Below are 22,633 nucleotides of genomic sequence, written 5' to 3' on the forward strand. Positions count from 1 at the left end.
CATCACGTGTTTAACACGTTCATCGTGAGACCGGAGCGGAATCATTGTGATTTTCGACACCACTGTTCCGTATCGGGACAAAACGGACATCAGTTGATCGCAGGTTATAAATGGTGGTACATTAGATATGACGACTCTCATCGACGGAGTGTCCATAGGCAACGCCAAGACAAAGAGCCGTGTCTCTGTGGTTAATCCCGCACTAACAACATCGTGGACGAATTTTTCATCGGACACAAATACAACAAATTTTGATTCATTCTCGACGCTGCTCGTACATTCTCACAACCGATTATTTTCCCCACTGACAAAACAATGTCCTCGGTGGACGTTCCTTCAGGTGGAACACACACAAATGCATGCTTCCTTGTTAAGTTGTCGAACGCCTCGAACCGAGAGCGTGTATTCGCCATCCCAGCGAATTAACACCCCCCATTTGTCCGAACCAGACAATAAGGTACCAAACCGAAATAAATAGAACTAAAATAAATAACAAACGCGCATTATAAACACAAAAAGGCTTACAAAGCGTCGTCGAAGCCGGTAGGCCGCACCCAAAATGGGTCCACTCTCAATCCTCTCTCTCTCGAAGACAAAGGTGTAGAAAGGATGAAAACAAAATGCCAAAGTACCACAGGATGGAAAAGGAGGGGGAGGGGAGGGCAGGAGAGGACAAAATCGCACAAAGGACTCACCACAACACAGAGCAGTTTCTCACAGCCGCCATGACGCCACACCCAAATCGCAAAAGCCGGCAGGGGGCAACAGAGAGAGAGAGAGAGAGAGAGAGAGAGGGGAGGGGGGAGGGAGAGAGAGAGGGGGGGGGGGAGAGACGGAGGGAGAGAGAGGTGGGAGAGAGAGAGGGGGGATAGAGAGGGGAAGGGAGAGAGAGGGAGAGAGAGGGAGGGAGAGAGAGACAGGGGGGAAAGGGAGAGATAGAGGGGTGGGGAGAGAGAGAGAGATGGGGGGGGTGGGGAAAGAGAGAGGGAGTGAGAGAAAGAGAGGAGGGAGGAAGAGAAAGAGAGGGGTAGGGAGAGAGAGAGAGAGATGGGGGGGTGGGGAGAGAGAGAAGGAGTGAGAGAAAGAGAGGGGGGGGAGAGACAGGGGGGAGAGGGAGAGAGATAGATAGGGGTGGGGAGAGAGAGAGAGAGAGAGAGGAGTGGGGAGAGAGAGAGAGGGGAGGAGAGAGTGAGTGAGAGAAAGAGAGGGAGGGAGAGAGGGGGAGGGAAAGAGAGAGGGAGGGAGAGAGGGAGAGGGAAAGAGAGACAGAGGGAGGGAGAGGGTGACAGAGAGAGAGAGGAGGGGAAGAGAGAGAGAGGGAGAAATAGGGAGAGAGAGAGAGCCAGAGGGGAAGGGGAGAGAACGACAGAGAAAAGGAGAAGGAGGGGGAGAGAGAGAGAGAGAGAGAGAGAGAGAGAGAGAGAGAGAGAGCTAGACAAAGAGAGAGAGAGAGAGAGAGAGAGAGAGAGAGAGAGAGAGACAAAGAGAGAGAGAGAGAGAGAGCTAGACAAAGAGAGAGGGAGAGAGAGAAAGTCAGACTGGCCATTAAAGGAAAATAAATTACTCCTTGCAAGAATTGTCTGCAGTCTTCCCTGAACTCGTTTTAGGCCGCAGCAGTTTCCAGGACCAAGCAGGGAAGATTATATTAAAAGCAAGTGTTAGTCACGTGACTGGATAAAGGCTCGGCCTACCGCAAATTGTGATAAATGTGATTCATAACCTTCCTGCGTTCAAGTCACCACCACACGGGCCATTAAACTTGCAAGAGTTGTTTGCGTGGTCTGGGTACAAAACGCTGTGTGAATAAACACTGTATATCGGGTGTTTGGGAGTAAACTTCGGATGAAACTTGATGTTTCGGACAAATCTGTTGATAAAAGGAGCCCGTGCTTTCTCCGTCCGTAAAATGCTTTATTATTCCAGAGTTCCTGCTGTCGTACAATAATACAATTATGGTACCATTGTAAATGGAATAATCCATTTACTTGGAATAGAAATACTTTCCTTCAATCACATTTGCTTGAATGTTTTAAAAGCCTGTGTTTCTGTGATTGAAGAAGAAGAAGCGGGATCTCGAGCTTTAAGGTCGCGGTTCCAACGGTAACATTTATTATTCTCCAACAGGAATGCTTTACAGGAACACGGGAGGATACACGAACAACAATCACAGACACTCCAACAACATTAAGTGTTATAAAAGGTCCTTTTTACCTCCGACACCAAAGGTGGATGGAGGTTATGTTTTCACTCCTGTTGTTTGTTTGTTTGTGCGCACGATATCTCAAAACTTTTCAACGGATTCGGACGAAATTTGGTGCACATGTTGGGAGATTGACAAGAAAGAATTGATTCGATTTTGGTGAAGATTTGGATGCGAATCCGATATTTACCTGCGCCACCAAAGGTGGATGGAGGTCTTGTTTTTACCACTGTCTGTCTGTCTGTGAACAAAATATCTCAAAACGTTGTGGACGGATTCGGATGAAATTTGGCAGAGAGGTAGCGTGTGAGACAAAGACGAAATGATTCGATTTTGGTGAAGATCTGAATATGCATTCGGATATGAGAATTATTTAATTTTTAAGTGATTCTTCACCATTGAGTGATCGGGCCAAATCCAACATATAGGAGGATATCTCAAAAAGTTATGGATGGATTTGGAGGAAACTTGGTGGACAGGTTTTTTGCGAGAAAAGGAAGAATCGATTCAATTTTAGTGAAGTTCCGGATTCGGATCCGGCTAGTAGAATTTTTAAAGTGATTCTTCACCATTGGAAGATCAGGCCAAAAACGATACATAGCAGGATATCTCAAAAAGGTGTGGATGGATTTGGACGACACTTGGTGGACATGTTGGGTGTCTGACAAGGAAGAATTGTTTCGATTTTGGTGAAGATCTGAATATGTATTCGGATATGAGAATTATTTAATTTTTAAGTGATTCTTCACCATTGAGAGATAGGGCCAAAATGATATGTAACATGATATTGAAAAAAAGTTATGGAAGAGTTATGACTAAACTTGGTGGACGAGTTGGTTAAGTGACAAGAACAAGCCAATTCGATTTTGGTTCAGGTCCGAATCCAGATCCGGCCTATACCAATGATATTGCATGATATCTAAAAAAAAAAAAAAAAAAACTTGGTGGATAAAAAACCTATATTCGGCCAAAACTAGATGGGTGAGTTGGGTTGGTGACAAGAACAAGCCGATTAAATTTTGGTTCTGATTCGAATCCAGATCTGGCCTATCAGTGCCTGGCGGAAGTATGCAAATCGTAAACGTTGTTTTTTGACTTTCGCCCAACGATGACTGGGCTGACGTTGCCCCAACGTTGGCCCTACGTTGTTGTGTTAGGTCGGAACCTCATTCCAGGTGCCATGTTCTAGTTTCTCATGTTTCACTTCATTTTACATCCTTATTGACAGTCACAGATAGACATGCAATATGTTTTTGGGAAGTACAACACACTGTCTTATGATTAAATCCGTCAGCGAAGCGACAGGAAGCACGCCTAGTACATTGGATACAAAACAGACTTCCTCTATAGTCTGCATAGCATGGTCTGTGTTGCCCTTCAGTATGCCTCGTTTGAACAAGGTAGAGCTTCAGGTTTATCTATTTATCAGTCTCTGTCTGACTTCTCAGCTGTTCAAATAGGAGCAGGTGGGCATCATCTCCACCCACCACCAGCATAAATGTTTTCTGGTGGTGTTTCGTCTCACCGAACCAACGTCAATCCCACCCTTGTTCGTATAGCTCGAACAGACTGTGCATTGCTTGTGCCCTGGTGTGTGCAAGCACTTTGGAATGACGTTGCATTTCCCAAAAGTGCCGCATCCTGTGCCAGCTTGTCCAAGGAAGGTATTTTGGTGCTTTCTTTGCGGTCGAATAGGGGGGGCCTTGTGCAGACACCCTGACCTGTGCCCCACATGTATCAGGCCCTGCTCTGTGTGTGCTGGAGGATAACCTAGCTCGCTTAACTCTTAACCGGCCTGGCAGAGATTTTTGTTTTGTTTTGTGTGAGATCTAGGCTTCTGGAAAAGCCAGGTGATGGATGGCAAACTGACAGTGAGGCTTCAGTTTGACAAAACAAGCAAGGGAAAGAATGAACAGGAAAAGAGGAGGAGAGGAAACAGAGTAATCTGCAGGTAAGAGGATTGGGTTAGGTAGGGGTTAGGTAATGGGGGTAATTAAGAATCAGGATGGAGGATGACGTGAGACGGTGGTGCATCCACTTCTTTGAAGAACTGGCAGGATAGCTTCGGCCTTAGCTTAAAGATATGCACACTCACCTCTCTACACTGGCGTCCTGTCTGCCAGAATTAGTTGGTGGATGTTGAAGACCCCACGATGTTCTACTTTAAGAGTAGGTGACCTATCGCCACCATCATGGCCAGATCACTGCTCTAACCTCCAGGGGGCACTACATCAGCAGCAGCAGCAGCACCAATAAATGATGCTCCGTGCACCAATAAATGATGCTCCGTGCACCAATAAATGATGCTCCGCGCACCCATATTCTGCACATGAAAGAAGAGCTGCTTGAAGCCTCGGAGGGAAGATTTCATGGTCCGACTTGCAGGTATGTGCAGGTAGGCATGATCACCCACTGCGCACGCTCCACCACGGACTGCAGTGCTCGCTACCATTGGCCTTCCACAACAACAGTGGCACATTGTGTTCCAGAAGCTCAGGGCCAACTTCTCTCCAGGAAAGCCATTTTGAACTACAACCCCGTGGCTGTTCTCACCGGAAGATAGATCTCCACCGGAGTTATTGCAATGATTGGTACAGAGTTGTGCATTTACATCCACAGTCACTGAAGAAGTGTGGCAGGCTCAGTGACATCACCAGCATGTTAAAAATTTTAAAATGGGAATTTTTACCCTTCTGCTTCTAATTTAATCCTATATCTACTGTTTCTGCTAAGCCTAGTGTTGGCTTAGCGGTTAGGGTGCCGGCTTGGGATCCTAGGATCCTGGGTTCGGAATCCTGGTCAATTGCTGAATTAACACCAGAGGGGTTGACTCAGCCTGTCATCCTTCCAAGGTCGGCAAATTGAGTACCAGTTCACTGGTAATTCCCTGGGTGTCGCAAGAGGCGACTAACAGGGTTGGTGGCAGGAAGGACATCTGGCTGTAAAACATTGCTTCAAAAAAATGGGACCAACGTGCCCAAAAAAGGCCAACCACTGCTCTGCGGGGAAAAATGGCCTCTAAATGTGGTTCATCTACTGTTTCCGCTGCCACTGGCAATTGGGAATCGAACCCAGGCTTTGACGAAATGGACCTCTACCAGACTACATATGATCGCAGTCGGTCGGATGTCATTCAAATTGACAACTGCCGGTCGGACAACTCTATTTTGTTGGAAAGAGTGGTTGCTTCCTTTCTAATCTGCATTGCTGTTTTTCTTTTTCCTCAATATCGTGTTGTGACCGGATGCTTTGCCGAGATGTGAGTGTTCTACTTCACACTAGGTCCTACCTGTGACATGGCCATTGCTTTCTAACAATTTGCTGTCACATTACATGGAACTCATCCTTTGTGATTAAACACCATATTGTGAGTTGTACCTCAAAGGTTGAGGATGGATTCGGACAACGTTTGGTGGACAGTTTGGGTGTGGGACAAGGACGAAATGATTCGATTTTGGTGAAGATCCGGATCCGAGAATTCTCAGTGGTTCTTCAGCATTGAGAGAGGAGGCCAAAAACGATATTTCAAGAAGTTATGGATGGACTCGGACGAAACTAGGTGGATAAGTTGAGTAGTTGAGAAGAACAATCCGATTAGGTTTTGGGTAAGGTCCGAATCCAGATCTGGCCTATCAATGGGATACAAACAATAAACTGTTCAGCCTGGCGGAGGTATGTGCTCTACCGAGTGACTTTCTATATGCTGATGGTTTTGAAAGCCCCATTACATCTTTAATGAACACCATCAAATGCTGGTAGATGAGACGGACACCGAGCTTCACACCCAAGTGGTGGTGCACCTTGTGATGACACGTCCTGCCTGCTAAGTCCCAGTGTGACTGTTTATAGTCTGATCAGGATTCTCACCCAGACTAGTCAACTTAGAAACAAGAGCAATACCCCACGAGCTGTCGTGCTCGTCCTTCATTGGTTTGACCTGTTCGTCCATCCACAGTTGCGGTTCTCCAACGTGCGCTTCTCCAACTGGTAGACCTTTGCGATCCCACGGCGACTTTCGACGAAAAGAATAGGCCATTGTGTGCCGGTGCCTTGGCCGATTTCCTTCCTCCTGTCCTAACATGCATGGGCACCTTAAATCCGACACAGCCCTCCGTGATGATGAAACCAGCAGGACGACAAACATACAGCAGCCCAAATCCCAGCAAACTGCTCTATATTGTCTCCTCTTTATTATTGCAACAGACATTTCAAACGGAGTATTTTGAGGAAGGAAGTAAAAGAGGCTTTAGCTACCAAGCAAGGCACGTCCTGCTTTGCCATTCCAAACAACATCGTTTGAGCTACTCGCGCAGCATGTAAATGGGCCTTCCGGCAGCCAAGAACCTCCTGTCATTTCACAACGCCATTAGTTCTTCACTGGAATGTAACGGCGAGAATTGCACCGATAGGCTTCGCTGACCAGTGCTCTGATAAGAGACGTCTTGCTGTGACCTGGGCAAGAACAGACGGACTTTAAACCTGCTTAGTTTCCACAATCTGGCAGTTGAGACAGTCCTGGGTCTCTCTCTCTCTCTCTCTCTCTCTCTCTCTCTCTCTCTCTGTCTCTGTCTCTGTCTCTGTCTCTGTCTCTGTCTCTCTCTCTCTCCCTCTCTCTCTCTCTCTCTCTCGCTGTCTCTCTCTCTGTGTCTCTGTCTCTCTGTCTCTCTCTGTGTCTGTCTCTCTCTGTGTCTCTGTCTCTCTCTGTCTCTCTCTCTCTCTGTTTCTGTATCTCTCTTTCTCTGTCTCTCTCTGTGTCTCTGTCTCTCTCTTTCTCTCTCTCTCTCTAGAAAATGGACCGTTACCGCCTCGTCACATTCCTTGCCAACATCAGGTGCACCACTCAACTGATGCCAAATTATCCAACCAGTCTTACTCTCTTTATACAGGTGTGTGTGTGTGTGTGTGTATATATATATATATATATATATATATATATATATATATATATATATATATACACAAATGTTGCTGAAATATATTTTATTTACACAAGTCAAATGCACCTTTATATAATCTGCTTACAAAACAACTGACGAGCGACCACGTATATCATGAAGAAAGGACGACGTGAGGTCGTTTCCTCCTTTGTTTTAAATTTCAAGGAGTCATAATGTGGGCAGTGACTTGGTGTTAAAAAAAAAGAAGAATATATATATAATTATATGTATATATATATATATATATATATCAGCACATGTACCAGGATGGATTTGATGACAACCGAGCAAGAGGAGGGTCATAAGGGACGTGATGGATGTTTACACAAACATGTGAAATAGACTCCTGTATTGCCTCCTGCACCCACCTGGAAGTAGGAAGCAGAATGGCAGTGAAAGATCTTGTCTCGTAAGAAAGGTCGAGGCCCATTCAGTTCCATGAACGAAGACGCTTCTTAAAAAGCAGGAGAGACCATCAATCTAACGAGAAGAAACAAGAGACACCGACCCGGCCTCTACCACGACACATCATCAGATACTTCCTGCCAGTGAGGGACTTGCTTTGATCCACGAACAAGTCTGGTTTGGAGCGTGTAGTGGGAAAGGGGGCGATATGGAAAGGGGGAGATGAGAGACAGAAATGGTGGGGTGCAAGCTCTGTTGTTGCATGAAAGGAAAAATCATCTGCCAATCAAATCGTTTGTTCAACAGGAAAATCAACCTCATCTCAGGTACAAAATACAATAAATACGTAAAAGCCTTCCGGCCTGATATATTGTCAATTAAGGTTACAAATGTCTGTCAGGACTGCAGACAACCCACTTTGACAATAATTGGTTGCCACCATGCAAAGCAGCTGGCAAAGTGGGTTGCGGGCGACAGAGAATAGTCTGAGATGCTATGATATGAGATAAGGTGGAACACAAACAAAGCAGGCGGGCAAAGCCTGAAAAAGATGTGCTGAAAGAAAATGGCACGAAGAGCTAGAACGAAGTGTGGAAGACAGGACACTTGTGATGCTTGAGGGTCTTTATGACCTGGCGCAACTCTTTATTGCGCCTCCCCATGCGGTAGATCCCGGTGAGCAGTAAACGTTGCTCCGCTCGTCGTCCGAGGATCAGGAAAGTGCCCTTTTGGGAATCTAGCTGCGGGCACAGGCAATCTGCGCCGTTTTTCATGAACAACACGGGTCTGCGCAGCTCCTTCCGGCGCAGCGAGCCCGTGCGGAATACCTTCCGCTTCCGCCGAGCCCCGACGAGTCGTCGGTCTCTTCCGGACCGCTTCACCTCCCGCAGCCGCATTTTCAGTCCTGCGGAGAAAGATATCAGCGATACAAGAGTAACATCCGGATTTGAAGAATTCTAGAAAGTAAAGTAAAATTACATGGGGGTTGGGGGGGCTTAATAATTGTGACGTCATAGGTCACATGGCACATGGTACGGGCGCAATCTAGGTAAAACCGAAAAACTTTGCACCTCTATATCTTCAAAAACTGCTCCATGGGAAAAATTGAAACGTGACTCATTGTAAAGAACTCCCAATGGGAATAACATATGTTAATGATGATGTCATAGGTGCCTTCATTATGATGTCATAAATCGACAAGTAGAACGCTTGATCTGATCAGTATGAAATTTCTTGTGCGTGATCTTGGGATAAATTGGTCAAGAAAAAAAAAAAATGATGACGTCATCGGTCACGTGGTTCGGAAGCCATATTTACACGCTGTAGTCCGTAGGGCAATGCCGTCTGGAGCAGCGTTTGTCCGTCTGTCTGGTGTATGTATGTATGTCCTTCACAAACACCCACCAAATCAGAGCTGAGGATCCAGTCACATGACAGGGAGACAGAAGATCCTCCACTCAGCAGATCCAAGCCCGGCTACGCCGTTGTTAGGCTTTCGGTCTTGCTTTTTTAAACATGCACGGGTAGTGATGAAAATATTTTCTTTCCAATTCCATAGACTGCACTTATGTATTGAAATCTCCTTTAAAATCGTGTTTCTTGGACAATTGTGTCCGGTTCATGGAACCTTTTGCTCTGCCACTCGTGGAATGATCTGGATAGGCCTGCAATGCGATCCAGATAGAATGTGTGTGTCTGTGTGTGTAAAAGAAACAGGCCAGCATTAGCATTTCTCTCTGTGCCGCAGCCACATGTTATCATAAAATATTGAACTGCCATTCACTCCCGTGGGACGTCACCATCCCCGCCCGTGGTTGCATCGTGGCCGTCATTGAGGCTGCTGCAGGAAGTGCAGCAAGGTTATGATCGCACACATCTAAAAAATCGTATTCATCATCAAGCACGTTTTATATATTACTTTTTTTAACATTTATTTTTCGAAAACAATGATCTAAGGCTTGTGGAGGAGCTTCTACATAAATTGCATGGAGACAGACATTGTAGTCGGCATCACTGTACCAGAATGCAAATTGCAACACATCAGTCTATATAATGGACAAATGCGTACAGTGTGTGGGATTTGTACATCACGACCCCTGCTTCAGATGCGAAGGCTAAACATGTCAACACAATGTGAATTGAATAACAAAATAGACACAACATTTTGTATTGACCTTTAAAATGATCATTGCAGCTTGTACAAACCTGCTGGCGGTGATATCTTTATTAAAATATTTCAATTCTACGCGTGCTACAGAAGCTGCCAGGATGGCTCGGAGGTAGCGCACTCACCTTTTTGAAATGTTTAGCCTGGGTTCGATTTCCGACCAGACGACAGTCACACTCTCATATGTCACAGTGGGGGAGTTACATCATTGACTATGAAGAACCACCTTTAGAGGCCATTTTTCCTGGCAGAGCAGGGGTTGGCCTTCTTTTGGGTACAGTGGTCCCCTTTTTTGAAGGAATTTTTTATGCCATTCCTGCCGCCAACCCTGTTAGTCACCTCTTGCGACACACAGGGAATTACCAGCAAGCTGGTACTCAATTTGCCGACCTTGGAAGGATGACAGGCTGAGTCAACCCACCTGGCGTTAATTCAGCGATCGACCGGGATTACGAACTCAGGATCTTAGGATCCCAAGCCAGCACCCTAACCACTAAACCAACTACCCTCATTCAGAATAGGATATTAAGCCAGGTATCCCAACTGCAAGTATTCGCTGGTGCAGATGTTGAAGATCCCACGGTACCTGTCGAAGATGGTGGGTCTTTGTGTGCTCGTATCCTTGACAAATCATTGCCCTGGATACCCCTAGAAATTTATTATTATTTATTATAATTCATACAATAGCCGCTTCTGGTGGCCATTGGAGATAGAAATCAATCTTGCCCTGAAAATACCAATCTATCTGTAAGCTATCATCTTTGGGGGTGCTACCCCGCACCACATATGGAATTCCCAGTACATTGGAACTCATTTCGAGAACATCGGAAGGATGACAAGCTGAGTCGACCTCACCTCAAACTCAGGACCCTAGGATCCCAAGCCAGCCCCCCTAACCGTTAAGCCAACAACACCCCTGAAAATAGCAATGGAAAAACCAACCGTGCATTCTCTACCTCGTGAGCACATCTGGAAAGACCATGACCATGGACGGAATGCTTCACAAGATTCACAATGTGCAGCAATAATGGACTTGGAGCATCAGGGTCTGCACTCTCTACAAGTAGAAGTAATAGACCACAAGATGCTTAAGGAACCAGAGGCCCAAACGCAAGATTTTGAAAAGGATGCGTAATGAAAAGTGGACCTCTCTGATCTCGGGCCAAATGAAGATGCAGTGTACAAATGTTGGATTCACCCTTGGTAATTCCATTTTTTTTTTCCTGAATCCACACTGGATCTGGATTCCCTCTCCTTAGATCAGTGGTCTGCTTTCCTCTTCACCATGATTATAGTTGTGACAGCCATCTTGATGTCTCATCCAATAAGACCGCATCAGACAAAAAATAACACCAACATTGTTTTATTGCTCAGCAATAGGGTTTTTTTTTTTTGTAGACTGACTGAATTCAATGACTGAATTTAAATGAAGAATGAAATAGGAATTTCAGGAAAAGGAGGTTAAGATTTGTTTGAATCCGGATATGCTGTGATGATGCACAGAACAAGGAAGGTGCGTTGAGGAAATAAAAGGTCAGCCAAGCGCCCCCTTGCGGCGAGGCCTAACAATGGCAATGAATCGTCAAGCATAAATATTAGTCGGCATGTTCATTTTCCATTTATGTGAACATTCATCCCAGAGTGTTGGCGTACTCTTCTGGCAATCAAAAAGTTGCCAACGTCAAACAGAAAGAATGAAAATTGTTGCTGACTTGTAGAGGTGATTACTTATTTGAGTTATTTCATCTTACAAGTGTCGGTAAAAATGTCGTACTTGTATAGCTAGCTTCATGGCACTCCGCTCTGAAGATACCTGAGATCGTTCGGACAGACACTGCAGACTTTGCTCTTGACACAATACAACAACAACAACAACAACAGGCATTTTAAGGGCATTTTTCCTGCTATAGCGGGGGTTAGCCTTGCGGTCCACATGACGATCTTCTCCATTTGGCCCGATTTTCTGCATCTCCCCTTGTTAACCCCCTTGCCCGCATTTCTTCTTCCACCACCTTTAGCCAATTCTTTCTCGGTCTTCCCCGTCCTCTACTTCCTTCTACATTCATTTCCATCACTCTTCTCAACCAGTCACTTTCATCCTTCCTCAACACATGACCAAACCATCTCAACCTGTTCCTCTTCACAGCATCAATCACAGGCAATATTCCCATAATCTTTCGCAATTCATCATTGGTCTTCCTCTCTCTCAACGATACTCCGCACATCCACCGAACCATTCGCATTTCCACCCTTTCCAGCCTTCGTTGCTGCTCTATGTCGTTCATTACAATATACCTGAGAAACTAACTAGTCTTAATTAATGGCAAGTAGACATGGCCACCACATAGGGTCTGCGGTTTCTGTTATGATGATGCAAGACGTGGCCTTAAAAACTACTCACAAATGTTATGTGTTGTTAGGAACAGACGTAGAAAAGCAATCGTGCTCAGGAAGGAAAAGGGTTTCCTTGTTGACGTCCACGTGGACAATGTCTGCACGCGCGTACGCACGAGGCCGTGTAAGCAGGCACTCATCCAACTGTCATAGGGCAACTGCAGGGCAGCCACTGCCTTGCCACAAATTGCGGCCACAACATCAGCACAACAGATCCCGCTGAGGTGCCGGAGACTTTGTTGCAATCTGGCAAGTAAAGGGCGGCTTCGAAAAAGCTCACAGGATCCGAGAGGCCTTGCTGCAGAGGAAATTGTTGTGCCCGGAGATAGAAGCTTTCTGTTGCTGCCCATCAAAGATTTGCGACCATCGAAGTGCCTGTCTTATATATATATATACTGTATATATTTTTGCTTTTCCTATTCTCACTTTGTTACCTCATTGACACTCCAGCTTTTTTCCGACTTGTGCTCTTTATCTCCCCTTCCATAGCCCTTTCTTTCCTAAAGTAGCCGCGGCATGTTATCTTCGCTCTTGCACAACAGGGACTCGAATCGCCAACATTATCTCATAGAGAGCAGGTCTGCTTCTCGTCAAAGTAGTCATTAATCCTTTGACTTTAGTTGTGATCTGTAATGACTTGAAGTATTCCTGCTTCCCTTTCAGGCCTCTAAGTACATTGCAAAGATCAATAGCTTTGGCTTCCCTTTTGCTGTGCTTTGTGAAATCGATACAGAGCTAAAGCAGTTGCAAAGAAGTTTCTTGCATGCACTAAAAACCTTTTGGCCTCACTATATACAGTCTACCGTTACGTGTGGGAAATACCACCTGCGTGTGGTGCAGTGGTTTTGGCTTTTGGGTCCACTTGGCTTTTGGGTCCAGTGGTCGAAGAACTGTTTCTTTCTCCATCATACGGTGTGGGTTCTATTTCATGATTGCTCGCTCGCCGCAAGCCCGCACTTGAAGGTCTTCGTCCTGCAGTGAACTGCCATAGACTGGTTTAAGGTTTACAGTCACCTGATAGAACTAGCAAACAACTAAACTAGAGATGGGTTGTAAAAGGTGTTGTGGGTGAATTAGAACCACATCATTATTTTCTTTCCAGCTGTGATGTGCAATGCCACAGTTACAGTTGCTCCATGTGTTGGCCATGAAGTTTCGTAAGATGGCACAGGCCAGAATGAAGAGGCATAAAGAACTACCTTTGGAGGCCATTTTTCCCCGCAGAGCAGGGGTTGGCCTTTTTGGGGCACCGTGGTCCCCTTTTCGTAGCAATGTTTTATGGCAGATGCCCTTCCTGCCGCCAACCCTGTTGGTCGCCTCTTGCGACACGCAGGGAATTACCAGTGAACTGGTACTCAATTTGCCGACCTCGGAAGGATGACAGGCTGAGTCGACCCCCCTGGCGTTAATTCAGCGATCGACCGGGATACAAACCCAGGAACCTAGGATCCCAAGCCGGCACCTTAACCGCTAAGCCAACACTAGGCTTTAATGAAGAGGCATAAAGAGGGAAGAGAAAAGCCACCACACTCTTTGCACGGCCTCCCTTTTTATTGGCGCGCTGTGCCTCAAGCCCGCTCAATGGGGGCCTTTCAGGCAGCCGCGCGGCGCTACGCAGGCGCGTCCGAGCCATTTCGAGTCAATTATGGAGCCGCCGGCAGCGTTTAGAGTCGAGCGGAGCGAACCCTGCGTGCCGGCGTTAATCCCAGCCAAGCGGCGCCGCGCCGGGCCTCAACAGGTGGCAAACCTGATGAAAACATACCCGTGCACAACAGCCGCTGCTGCGAGGAAACACCTGTTAGGAACGCAGCATGTTATCCAAGGACTGGTGTGAGAGAACAGTCATCGACTACTAAATGTGGGCACAAAAACAGGGCTACCATCACTGCAGAAATAATGGCCTAATTTGGGATTGCCTACTGATGTCTTCCAGAAATCAATGTTGGTGAGACAATAGTATATGGGATAGATGGAAAATGCACCACTGCGAGGAAACACCTGTTGGAAAATGCACCACTCAAAAAAGTTACAAGTGGATAAGGAGCCACCATACAAATAGGGGACTGCAAGATGGAGGTGGGTGGTTGGACTGGCATGAGAGAGATCACGAAGGGTTGTGGTGGAGAGGCGGGTGTTTTGGTTTGCGTTATGTAACACCTTCCATTGTTTCAGCATAAACTTACTTTGTTTTTCCTGAACTATCATCGGTAGTTGTCCATACAAGATGGAGCTGAGGTAGCACACTTACATTTGAGCTGCCTAATCTGGGTTTGATTCCTGACCTGACTACGAGTGACAATTTGTTGGTTTTCAGGCAGGGTGTTGTGTCACAAAGTGTGCCATCCCTAGGATGGAAGTTAAGCTGGGTGTTCCATCTGCTAGCATTACTTGGTGGACGTCAAAAGATTGCACGGTGTATTTCACCCCAAAGAGTAGGCCTACTATTGCCGGCACCTTAAACAAATTCCAAATTCCTGCCCGGCATTCCAACTCTTGGCATGAAACTGATTTGGCTGCACAGAACCTGTATTTCGTGCAGAGCACCAGAGAAATCCACAATTGACTCGGGTTAAGCAGGTTGTCTTTAAGATTTCCTTCTTTCTACCAGCTCGGAGTCTCAATTTGGGTTTTAGGTATTCCTTCTAGACATTAACCAGTCTTTGATTATGTGAACAAAAAGCTTTTTCATGTTGATAATACCACCATTTATTAGACACGGTTAATATTCAGAAATTTTGGAATATTCTCATTTATTTGGGAAGGGGTTGCCTCATAAAGCATTATGTGCAATTCTAAAGGGGTGGTGGAGGTGCAAAATATTTGGCCCATTGTTACGGAGCATTATGGGGTAACGTGGTGGTGTAAAAAATTGCCAAAAATGAATAACATTTGGATGGCCCTTAAAAATTTCCCAATGAAAATATTAACAAGTGATGTAATTTTGATGGAGGCCCTCCGATACAGTGCCTTCAGAAAGTATTCACACCCCTTGACTGTATTCACATTTTGTTGTGTTACAGCGATAATTTTAAATTAAATATCCCATTTTTTGTCACTGACCACATAATAATGATATCAACATAATGATATTTGATCACTACACATAATATCCCGTCATGTCAATGTGGAGTTTTTTTTGTCGAATTTTTTACAAAATAATTAAAAATGAAAAGCTGAAATGTTTTGAGTCAACAAGTATTCGACCCCTTTGCTATGACACTCTAAATTGAGATCAGGTGCATTCAATTTCCTTTGATCATCCTTGAGATGTCTTTACAACTTGATTGGAGTCCACCTGTGGCCAATTCAATTGATTGGACATAATTTAACAACAAACACACCTTTCTATAAAAGATACCACAGCTGACAGTGCATGTCAGAGCAAAAACTCTTCCATGAAGTCCAAGGAAATGTCCGTAGAACTCAGATATAATTTTGAGGTGGCATATATCTGAGGAAGGGTATAAAACAATTTATAGTGTTGAAAGTTCCCAAGAGCACAGTGAGCTCCATCATTAGGAAAGGGAAATAATATGGAACTACCCAGACTCTTCGTAAGAGTTGGCCGTCCGACCAAACTGAGCAACCGGGCAAGAAGGACCTTGGTGACCACGAACCCAATGACCACTCTGATAGAACTACAGAGGCTGGAAGGGCAACAGTCTCCTAAATATAAGCTTTGTGGGAAAGTGACCAGATGGAAGCCACTCCTGAAAAAAGACACATGACAGCACACCTGGAGTTTGCAAAAAGGCATGTGAAAGACTGAGAGCACGAGGCAAAATATTCTGTGGTCTGGTGAGATGAAAATTGAACTCTTTGGCCTGAATGCAAGGCGCTACGTCTGGTGGAAATTGAGCACAGTTCATCACCCATCTAACACTATCACTGCCGTGAAGCACGGTGATGGCAGCATCATGCTCTGGTGATGATTTTCAGCGGCATGGACTGGAAGACTTGTAAGGATAGGGGAACAACTAATGGAGCCAAATAGTCATATCCTTGAGGAGAACCTGCTTTCGAGTGCAAAAGACCTTACTTAGACTGTGGCAAATATTCCAACAGGACAATGACCCCAAGCATACAGCCAAAGAAACACTGGAATGGCTTCAGAACAAGATTGTGAAAGTCCTTGAGTGGCCCAGCAAAAGCCCAGACTTGAATCCCATTGAGAATCTGTGGCAAGACTTGAAGATTGCTGTTCACCGACACTCCCTATCCAACTTGACAAAGCTTGAGCAAATATCCAAGGAAGAATGGGAGAAACTCCCCAAATCTAGATGTGCAAAGCTGATAGACATACCCAAGAAGACTCGAAGCTGTAATCGCTGCCAAAGGAACTTCTACAAAGTGTTGACTCAGGGGGTTGAATACTGTAGCGCAGATCCCTCCGGTTAACACCAGGGACCGCGGATGGACCAAACTGATCTACTGGAGGCGATGATCAAACACGGACTTTACTTATGTAGCACGGGAAGAAGAAGGGAAGAGGAAGAGGCGGTAAAAGCACGTAACTGTGGAAGGGGAACGAACTCAAACGGACACAAGATTTGCAGGGAATGGAAAATAATACAAGGGTTTATTTGCAATCAGGATCGGGACAGTGAACCGCGATGATAAATCTAATTTCTAAATTGGGATCCCACACACCGACTTCAGAAATGAACAGGGGAAAATGAATTAATCAAAGAAAACGTCGTGTACGTGTAAATGCGGGGTGTGAGTGCAGCCTTATCTCGTCTGTAGCCTTGTCCGTCGTCGTCCCATGTGGCTCCCTCCGTCTGCCTCCGAGCACCAATCCAAAAGCACCATGCGTCCAATGCACCAAAGCACCATGCGTCTAACGCACCAAAAGCACCACGTGTCCAATGCACCAACAGCACCACGCATCCAACGCAGGCTATCGAGCTCCACACAAGGTCGATCTCCAACACGAGGCACAAAGAGACAGGAACGGAGAGATTGCAGGAGGAGAGAACAGCATCGAGGAGAGGAACAGAGCCAACAGGAATCCAAGCCAAGCGCAGCGCGAAGCATGATCCAAGCCACGAGGGAAGAGAAGGATCCAAGTCAAGCACGAACCGGGTGAAGAGAGCTAGCTTCAATGTCGTCTCTGAGTAAAAGCTCCCGAATTGGTGCAGCGCCCCCTTATATCACTTCGCCTGGTGATGTCAGACCGAAGCTTCTCGTTGTTCCCCGAACTTTCCAGCATCTTTCCTCCAATGAATCCCCTCCTCCTCAGTTGCGTCCTCGTGCCTCCGGCGCTGATTGGCTGAGGTTCGCGCCTTCCGCGCCAACCAATCACAGGCCTCCCTGTGGCGTGGTCACAGCCCCTCCCACGCGATGTTGCTATGCGAACAGGTGGTGCAGCAAGCCGAAGCCACCATCGGCGGTGCCCTGATCTGGCTTCCTGCCCGTCTTCCAAAGTCATGGTAAGGGAGGGGAATTTAATTACTGTGTGCACTAAAGGGCCTATCTAAGTGTTTATATGTGTATGCATTGCCATAAGGGACAAAGGTTTGGTGACAGGGACGACGACGAACAAAGGGATCTTATCCATAATCCCTGGACTATTTAGCACGCCCTGCTCCCCCGTAGCGGGGACATCAATACAGCTTATCCCGACAAACCGGACTACATATGGAACCTATTACAGGGTGGATTCCCTATCGCGACAGTCGAATACCTACCTATACAGATCTACCTGGCTCTAGATATTCCTTTACCCCACCGACATAACAATACTTATGTAAATTAAATATTTCTGTATTTCATTTTTAATTATTTTGTAGAAATTTCAAAAGATAAATTCTACTTTCACATTTTGGGGTAATTATGTGTTGATCAGTGACAAAAAACAACTAAGCCCATTTTAAATTCAGGCTGTAACACCAAAATGTGAAAAAAGTCAAGGGGTGTGAATACTGTTGTGTTGTTGGTGATGAAGATCACGGGTGGCAGATAGCCGAACAGTTTGCTTTAACTCCGAGGCGAATAAACCGAAAATTGGCTGTCATTCCGTTGTGTGCAGGCACAGGAAACTAGGGTGCTTACCTCAGACGGAACCACGAGGCTTATTCCTCGAACCCAAAACACAAAAACAAGAAAGAGCAATCAGAGATTGCAGACCCTTCCCAGGATGTGTTTTCAGTGTTTTTTAAGACTTTTGTATTAAAAACAAATATGGCGGCCGAACCACGTGACCGATGACGTCATCATCATTTTTTTTTCCCCACCAATTTATCCCTAGATGATGCTCAAGAAATTTCATCTTGATCGGATGAAGTTTTGTACTTGTCGAATTATGACGTCATAATGGAGGGACCTATGACATCATCATTAACATATTGTATTCCCCATGGAGAGTTCTTTACAATAAGCCATGTCTCAATTCTTTCTATGCGGCGCTTTTGGAGATATAGATGTGCAAAGTTTTTCGGTTTTTCCAAGATGGCGCCCATACCACGTGACCTATGATGTCATAATTATCATTTAAAAAATTCTGCAGATGGAGTTTCACCAATGGTGGAAATTTCCTGTCAATCGGACAAATGGTTGCTGAGAAAAACGAGGTTTAACCTGGACGGACGGGTGGACTCTGACTTTTTTCCTTTTTTTTTTGTATGCAAGATCGAGGCTCGTGTAAGAGCTAACATTGATCACAAAAAGACAAACTGACACATAAAACATATGTTAAAGGGAGCGGGAGAAAAGATGGAGAGCAGGGACATCGGGAGATCTGTGGGAGTGAGTGATACAAACGCTGACACAAATACAAACAGGGGAATGATAAAGGAAAACATGTTTTTAAAGCTGGCCAGCCTTATCTGTCTCCAAAGGGGTCTCTTCAGCGAGTTTGCCCGAATGACGTCGGCAGCCCAGGCGGCCCGAATCCGCTCGCGCGGGAACTGCACAAGATGGTGCGAAGCTCCTCTTCACTGCGCCATGAACGTGAGGCAATCCGTGTGGCCAGTCCCTTTTTGCTCTTGTCTCCATCCAACACACAACGCGGCTCCACAAAGTTCTCCTCACGATCCACCCAAGACAGGAGCCGCAAAGCCAGAGACAAAGAGTTCCGACACTGGCTCCGACAACTTTCCTGACTACCCACACAAGCCAAAATGTGACATAGACAGACAGAGACAGAGACAGAGAGAGAGACTGGTTCTTCTTCCTCCGTTCTCAAAGTCTCCCGATGACGTCACCCCGACCAATCCCCGACACTCAATCGCTTTATGGTCGTGCTCGAACAATCATGCACTTCAGGGCGTGGCCTTTTTCCTTGCTTGACTTGTGGGCAGGATTGGTTGCCCATTATGATCTTTTGGAGGCGGGGTTTATTTACCGATCGTAATGTCCGGGTCTCTGTCGGCATTATGTTGGTTGTTGTGGTTTAATGGATCGCTCGTTTGCATGGCTGGCCAAGTGAATGTAAAAACATGAGGGAAAATCACTGGAGGCAATTACATACTGTTCTACATTACACTATACACATGTTCATCGCCAGGTAATACCCAGAATGCATTGCACATTTGTGACATCGCCACACAGGAGAGTCACCCCATGTTTCTACCACCACTCCACAAACCATCAGTGATTTTCCCTCATGTTTTCCCTCACTTATAGACATCATCCTTTTATGATTACATCGAAAAAAAGCCAATTAATGCCTTATATCGACCCCCTATTATTACCCCCTCACCACAGGTGGACAGAGGTTATGTTTTCACCCCTGTTTGTTAGTCTGTTTGGGTGCGAGAAGGATATCTCATAAATGTATGGATGGATTCGGACGAAAATTGGTGGACAGGTTGGGTGTATAACAAAGGCGATTCAATTAGATTTTCGATCCGAATCCGGATACGACAAGTTTTCTTTAAAATTTTAAAGTGATTCTTCACCATTGAGTGATAGGGCCAAAATGATATATAGCATGGTATTTCAAAAATTTGTGGACGAGTTATGACCAAACTTCGTGGATGAGTTGATTAGATGACAAGAACAAGCCAATTCGATTTTGGTTGAGGTCCGAATCCAGATTCGACCTATCAGTGGTAAACTGTTCAGCCTGGCGGAGGTATGCGCTCTATCGAGTGACATTCTACTTTCCTTTATCTAATCAATTCACCACACTTATCTTCTGTCTTCTAATTCCATTCTTACCGTCAAACAAATTAGCATATGCATTCCCTTGGGAATAACTTACACATTTCACAGATCGGTAAAGGTCGAGCAACTTTGTCAAAAAGCAAATGTATATTTTATTTCTCTGAACCAAACATACATGGGAGCAAGAAGCTTCACAATCAATTTAAATAAATTCACATGTTGCTGGAATATGTAACTCCTACATCACAACCCACATTTAATTTCCCTTTCTCTGCCACCATTGCTCCCACCACTCCACCTCCCCTCCCTCACCCACTATCATCACCGCACCCCTCACTCTCCCCCAAAACTCTTTCCTTACCACCATCCCTTGCTTTCATGTAACAGATGAATACATAACAGTAAATGAGCTTTTGAACTTTATGGGATTCAAAATTTCCACCATATTTATCCAAGTAGTAAATGGAAGAGCCCTTGCCAGAAAATACAATAATAACTACAGGGTGATTCACATACGACGTACTATTTTGTTTTTGAATAACTCTGTGTTGCGTGAACCGATTTACTTGTAATTTGCAGCACTTATAGACAAATGTTCCCCATTTATTATGTGAAAATTTCATTAAAAAATAATTGATATAAATTTTGTTATGGGTCTCGATATGGCCGCCGTCATTTTCGATCACTCGGAACAGTCTCTGCTTGTATTCGAGCATGGTTCTCTGCCGCATTTCATCAGTGATCTCCCAGAAGGAATCATGAACATCGCCCCTTTCCATCAGACTTGTGTGCCATCGCAGAATTGATGCATTGCTTGGCAGCACCCAGCTTCGACCAAACTCCGTTCGAAGACGTCGTTTCGCTTCGATTAAGCTTTTTGTGGCCTCATACCAGGTTGCAGCGTTTGCACGCTCCTGACGGTTGTAACTTGCCATTCTTGCTGACTTTTTCGTTACATTATGCTGCTAAAAAGTCTAAAGCCGACTCTAAGACCGGTTCATTAATTATAATTACATGTCGATTAACATGTCGATTAAATTGCTCTTAAACGTTGATAATTATCAACGTTTAAGAGCAATTTAATCGACATGTTAATCGACATGTCATGTCATGGGCAAGAGGTCAGGCTGTTTCCCATCATCAAAAATCACGGCCGCAATGTCGAGACCAATAACTAAATTTGTATCAATTATTTTTTAATGAAATTTTAACATAATAAATGGGGAACATTTGTCTATAAGTGCTGCAAATTACAAGTAAATCGGTTCACGCAACACAGAGTCATTCAAAAACAAAATAGTACGTCGTATGTGAATCACCCTGTACAGCAGGACTCGGTAGTGCGCACACCTCCTCGTGGCTGAACAGTTTACGTTTTGTATCCCACTGATAGGTCGAATCTGGATTCGGACCTGAACCAAAATCGAATTGGCTTGTTCTTCTCATCTAATCAACTCATCCACCAAGTTTTATCACAACTCGTCCGCAACTTTTTGAAATGTCATGCTATATATAGTTTTTAGCCCTATCACTTAAATGGTGAAGAATCTTACTATAATTCACCAAATGTCTGTCTGTCCGTTCGAAGGTAAAAACTGCTAAACCGATCGCAAAGATATTTTGGGTGGATAATCCTGGGATCCCCAGGAGTAAAATAGGCTATTTAGTTTTCCCAATTCCAGCTTTAGTCTCCAGCATTCTCAGGTTTGGACTCCTGCATAACATTCGCGTTTGCATGACGTTCATTGTGACGTCTTCTTACGTCGAGCAACGATACCCACCCTATGGGCGGGGCTTCAATTGGGAGGCCCAAATGAAAAGGCTAAATATCGGAAATTGAAGTCTTTTTGTTCTTTTAAACGATTTATATAAACATCCGTTAAATCTCGATCGGTGCAGCCGTTTGTGCGGGAGCAAGTATCACCAGGATGTGGCAGCGTGGGAGCCCACGTTTGCACTGATCGCTGCACCGTGTGCCGCACAAACGGCTGCACCGATCGCTGCACCATGTGCCACACAAACGGCTGCACCGATCGCTGCACCATGTGCCGCACAAACGACTGCACCGATCGCTGCACGTTTGCATCGATCGGATGTGGCATGAAGGAGGATCTGCACTTCGGCATGAAGGACGATCAGATCTAACAGATCGCTGTCTCCATCGATCTTGCCAAGGCCGTAACAGCTATCGGCTCAAAATCCCTTTAACTGTTGATTTGGTACAGTTACACGTTTCGGGAATTTGGTGCACGTATTGGCAGTACATACGACATAGCGATTGTGAACACGATTATCGATCACGATTCACGATCACGATCATCACGATCATCGTGTATCGATCACGATTTGAAACACGATGGAATAATATTTACCGATAAGAACAGTGATGTGGCTTTTATTGAAATTCTAATGATACCGTTT

At 45.2% G+C, this 22,633-nt stretch overlaps 1 protein-coding gene across 1 annotated transcript in view; it reads right to left on the reverse strand.

Moving 5' to 3' along the window:
• Window positions 1-7,249: 7,249 nt before the first annotated feature.
• The window catches only part of LOC137420713 (secreted frizzled-related protein 5), an 88,310-nt gene continuing 72,926 nt past the window's right edge, over window positions 7,250-22,633 (reverse strand). Inside the window, exon 3 of the mRNA XM_068106006.2 lies at window positions 7,250-8,446. Coding sequence (XP_067962107.2) covers window positions 8,121-8,446 — 326 coding nt within the window. The 3' untranslated portion in view covers window positions 7,250-8,120. The remainder of the gene's footprint in view (window positions 8,447-22,633) is intronic.

This window comes from Myxine glutinosa, chromosome 2 (genome assembly GCF_964187855.1).
Source record: "Myxine glutinosa chromosome 2, kmMyxGlut1.1, whole genome shotgun sequence".
NCBI lineage: Eukaryota > Metazoa > Chordata > Myxini > Myxiniformes > Myxinidae > Myxine > Myxine glutinosa.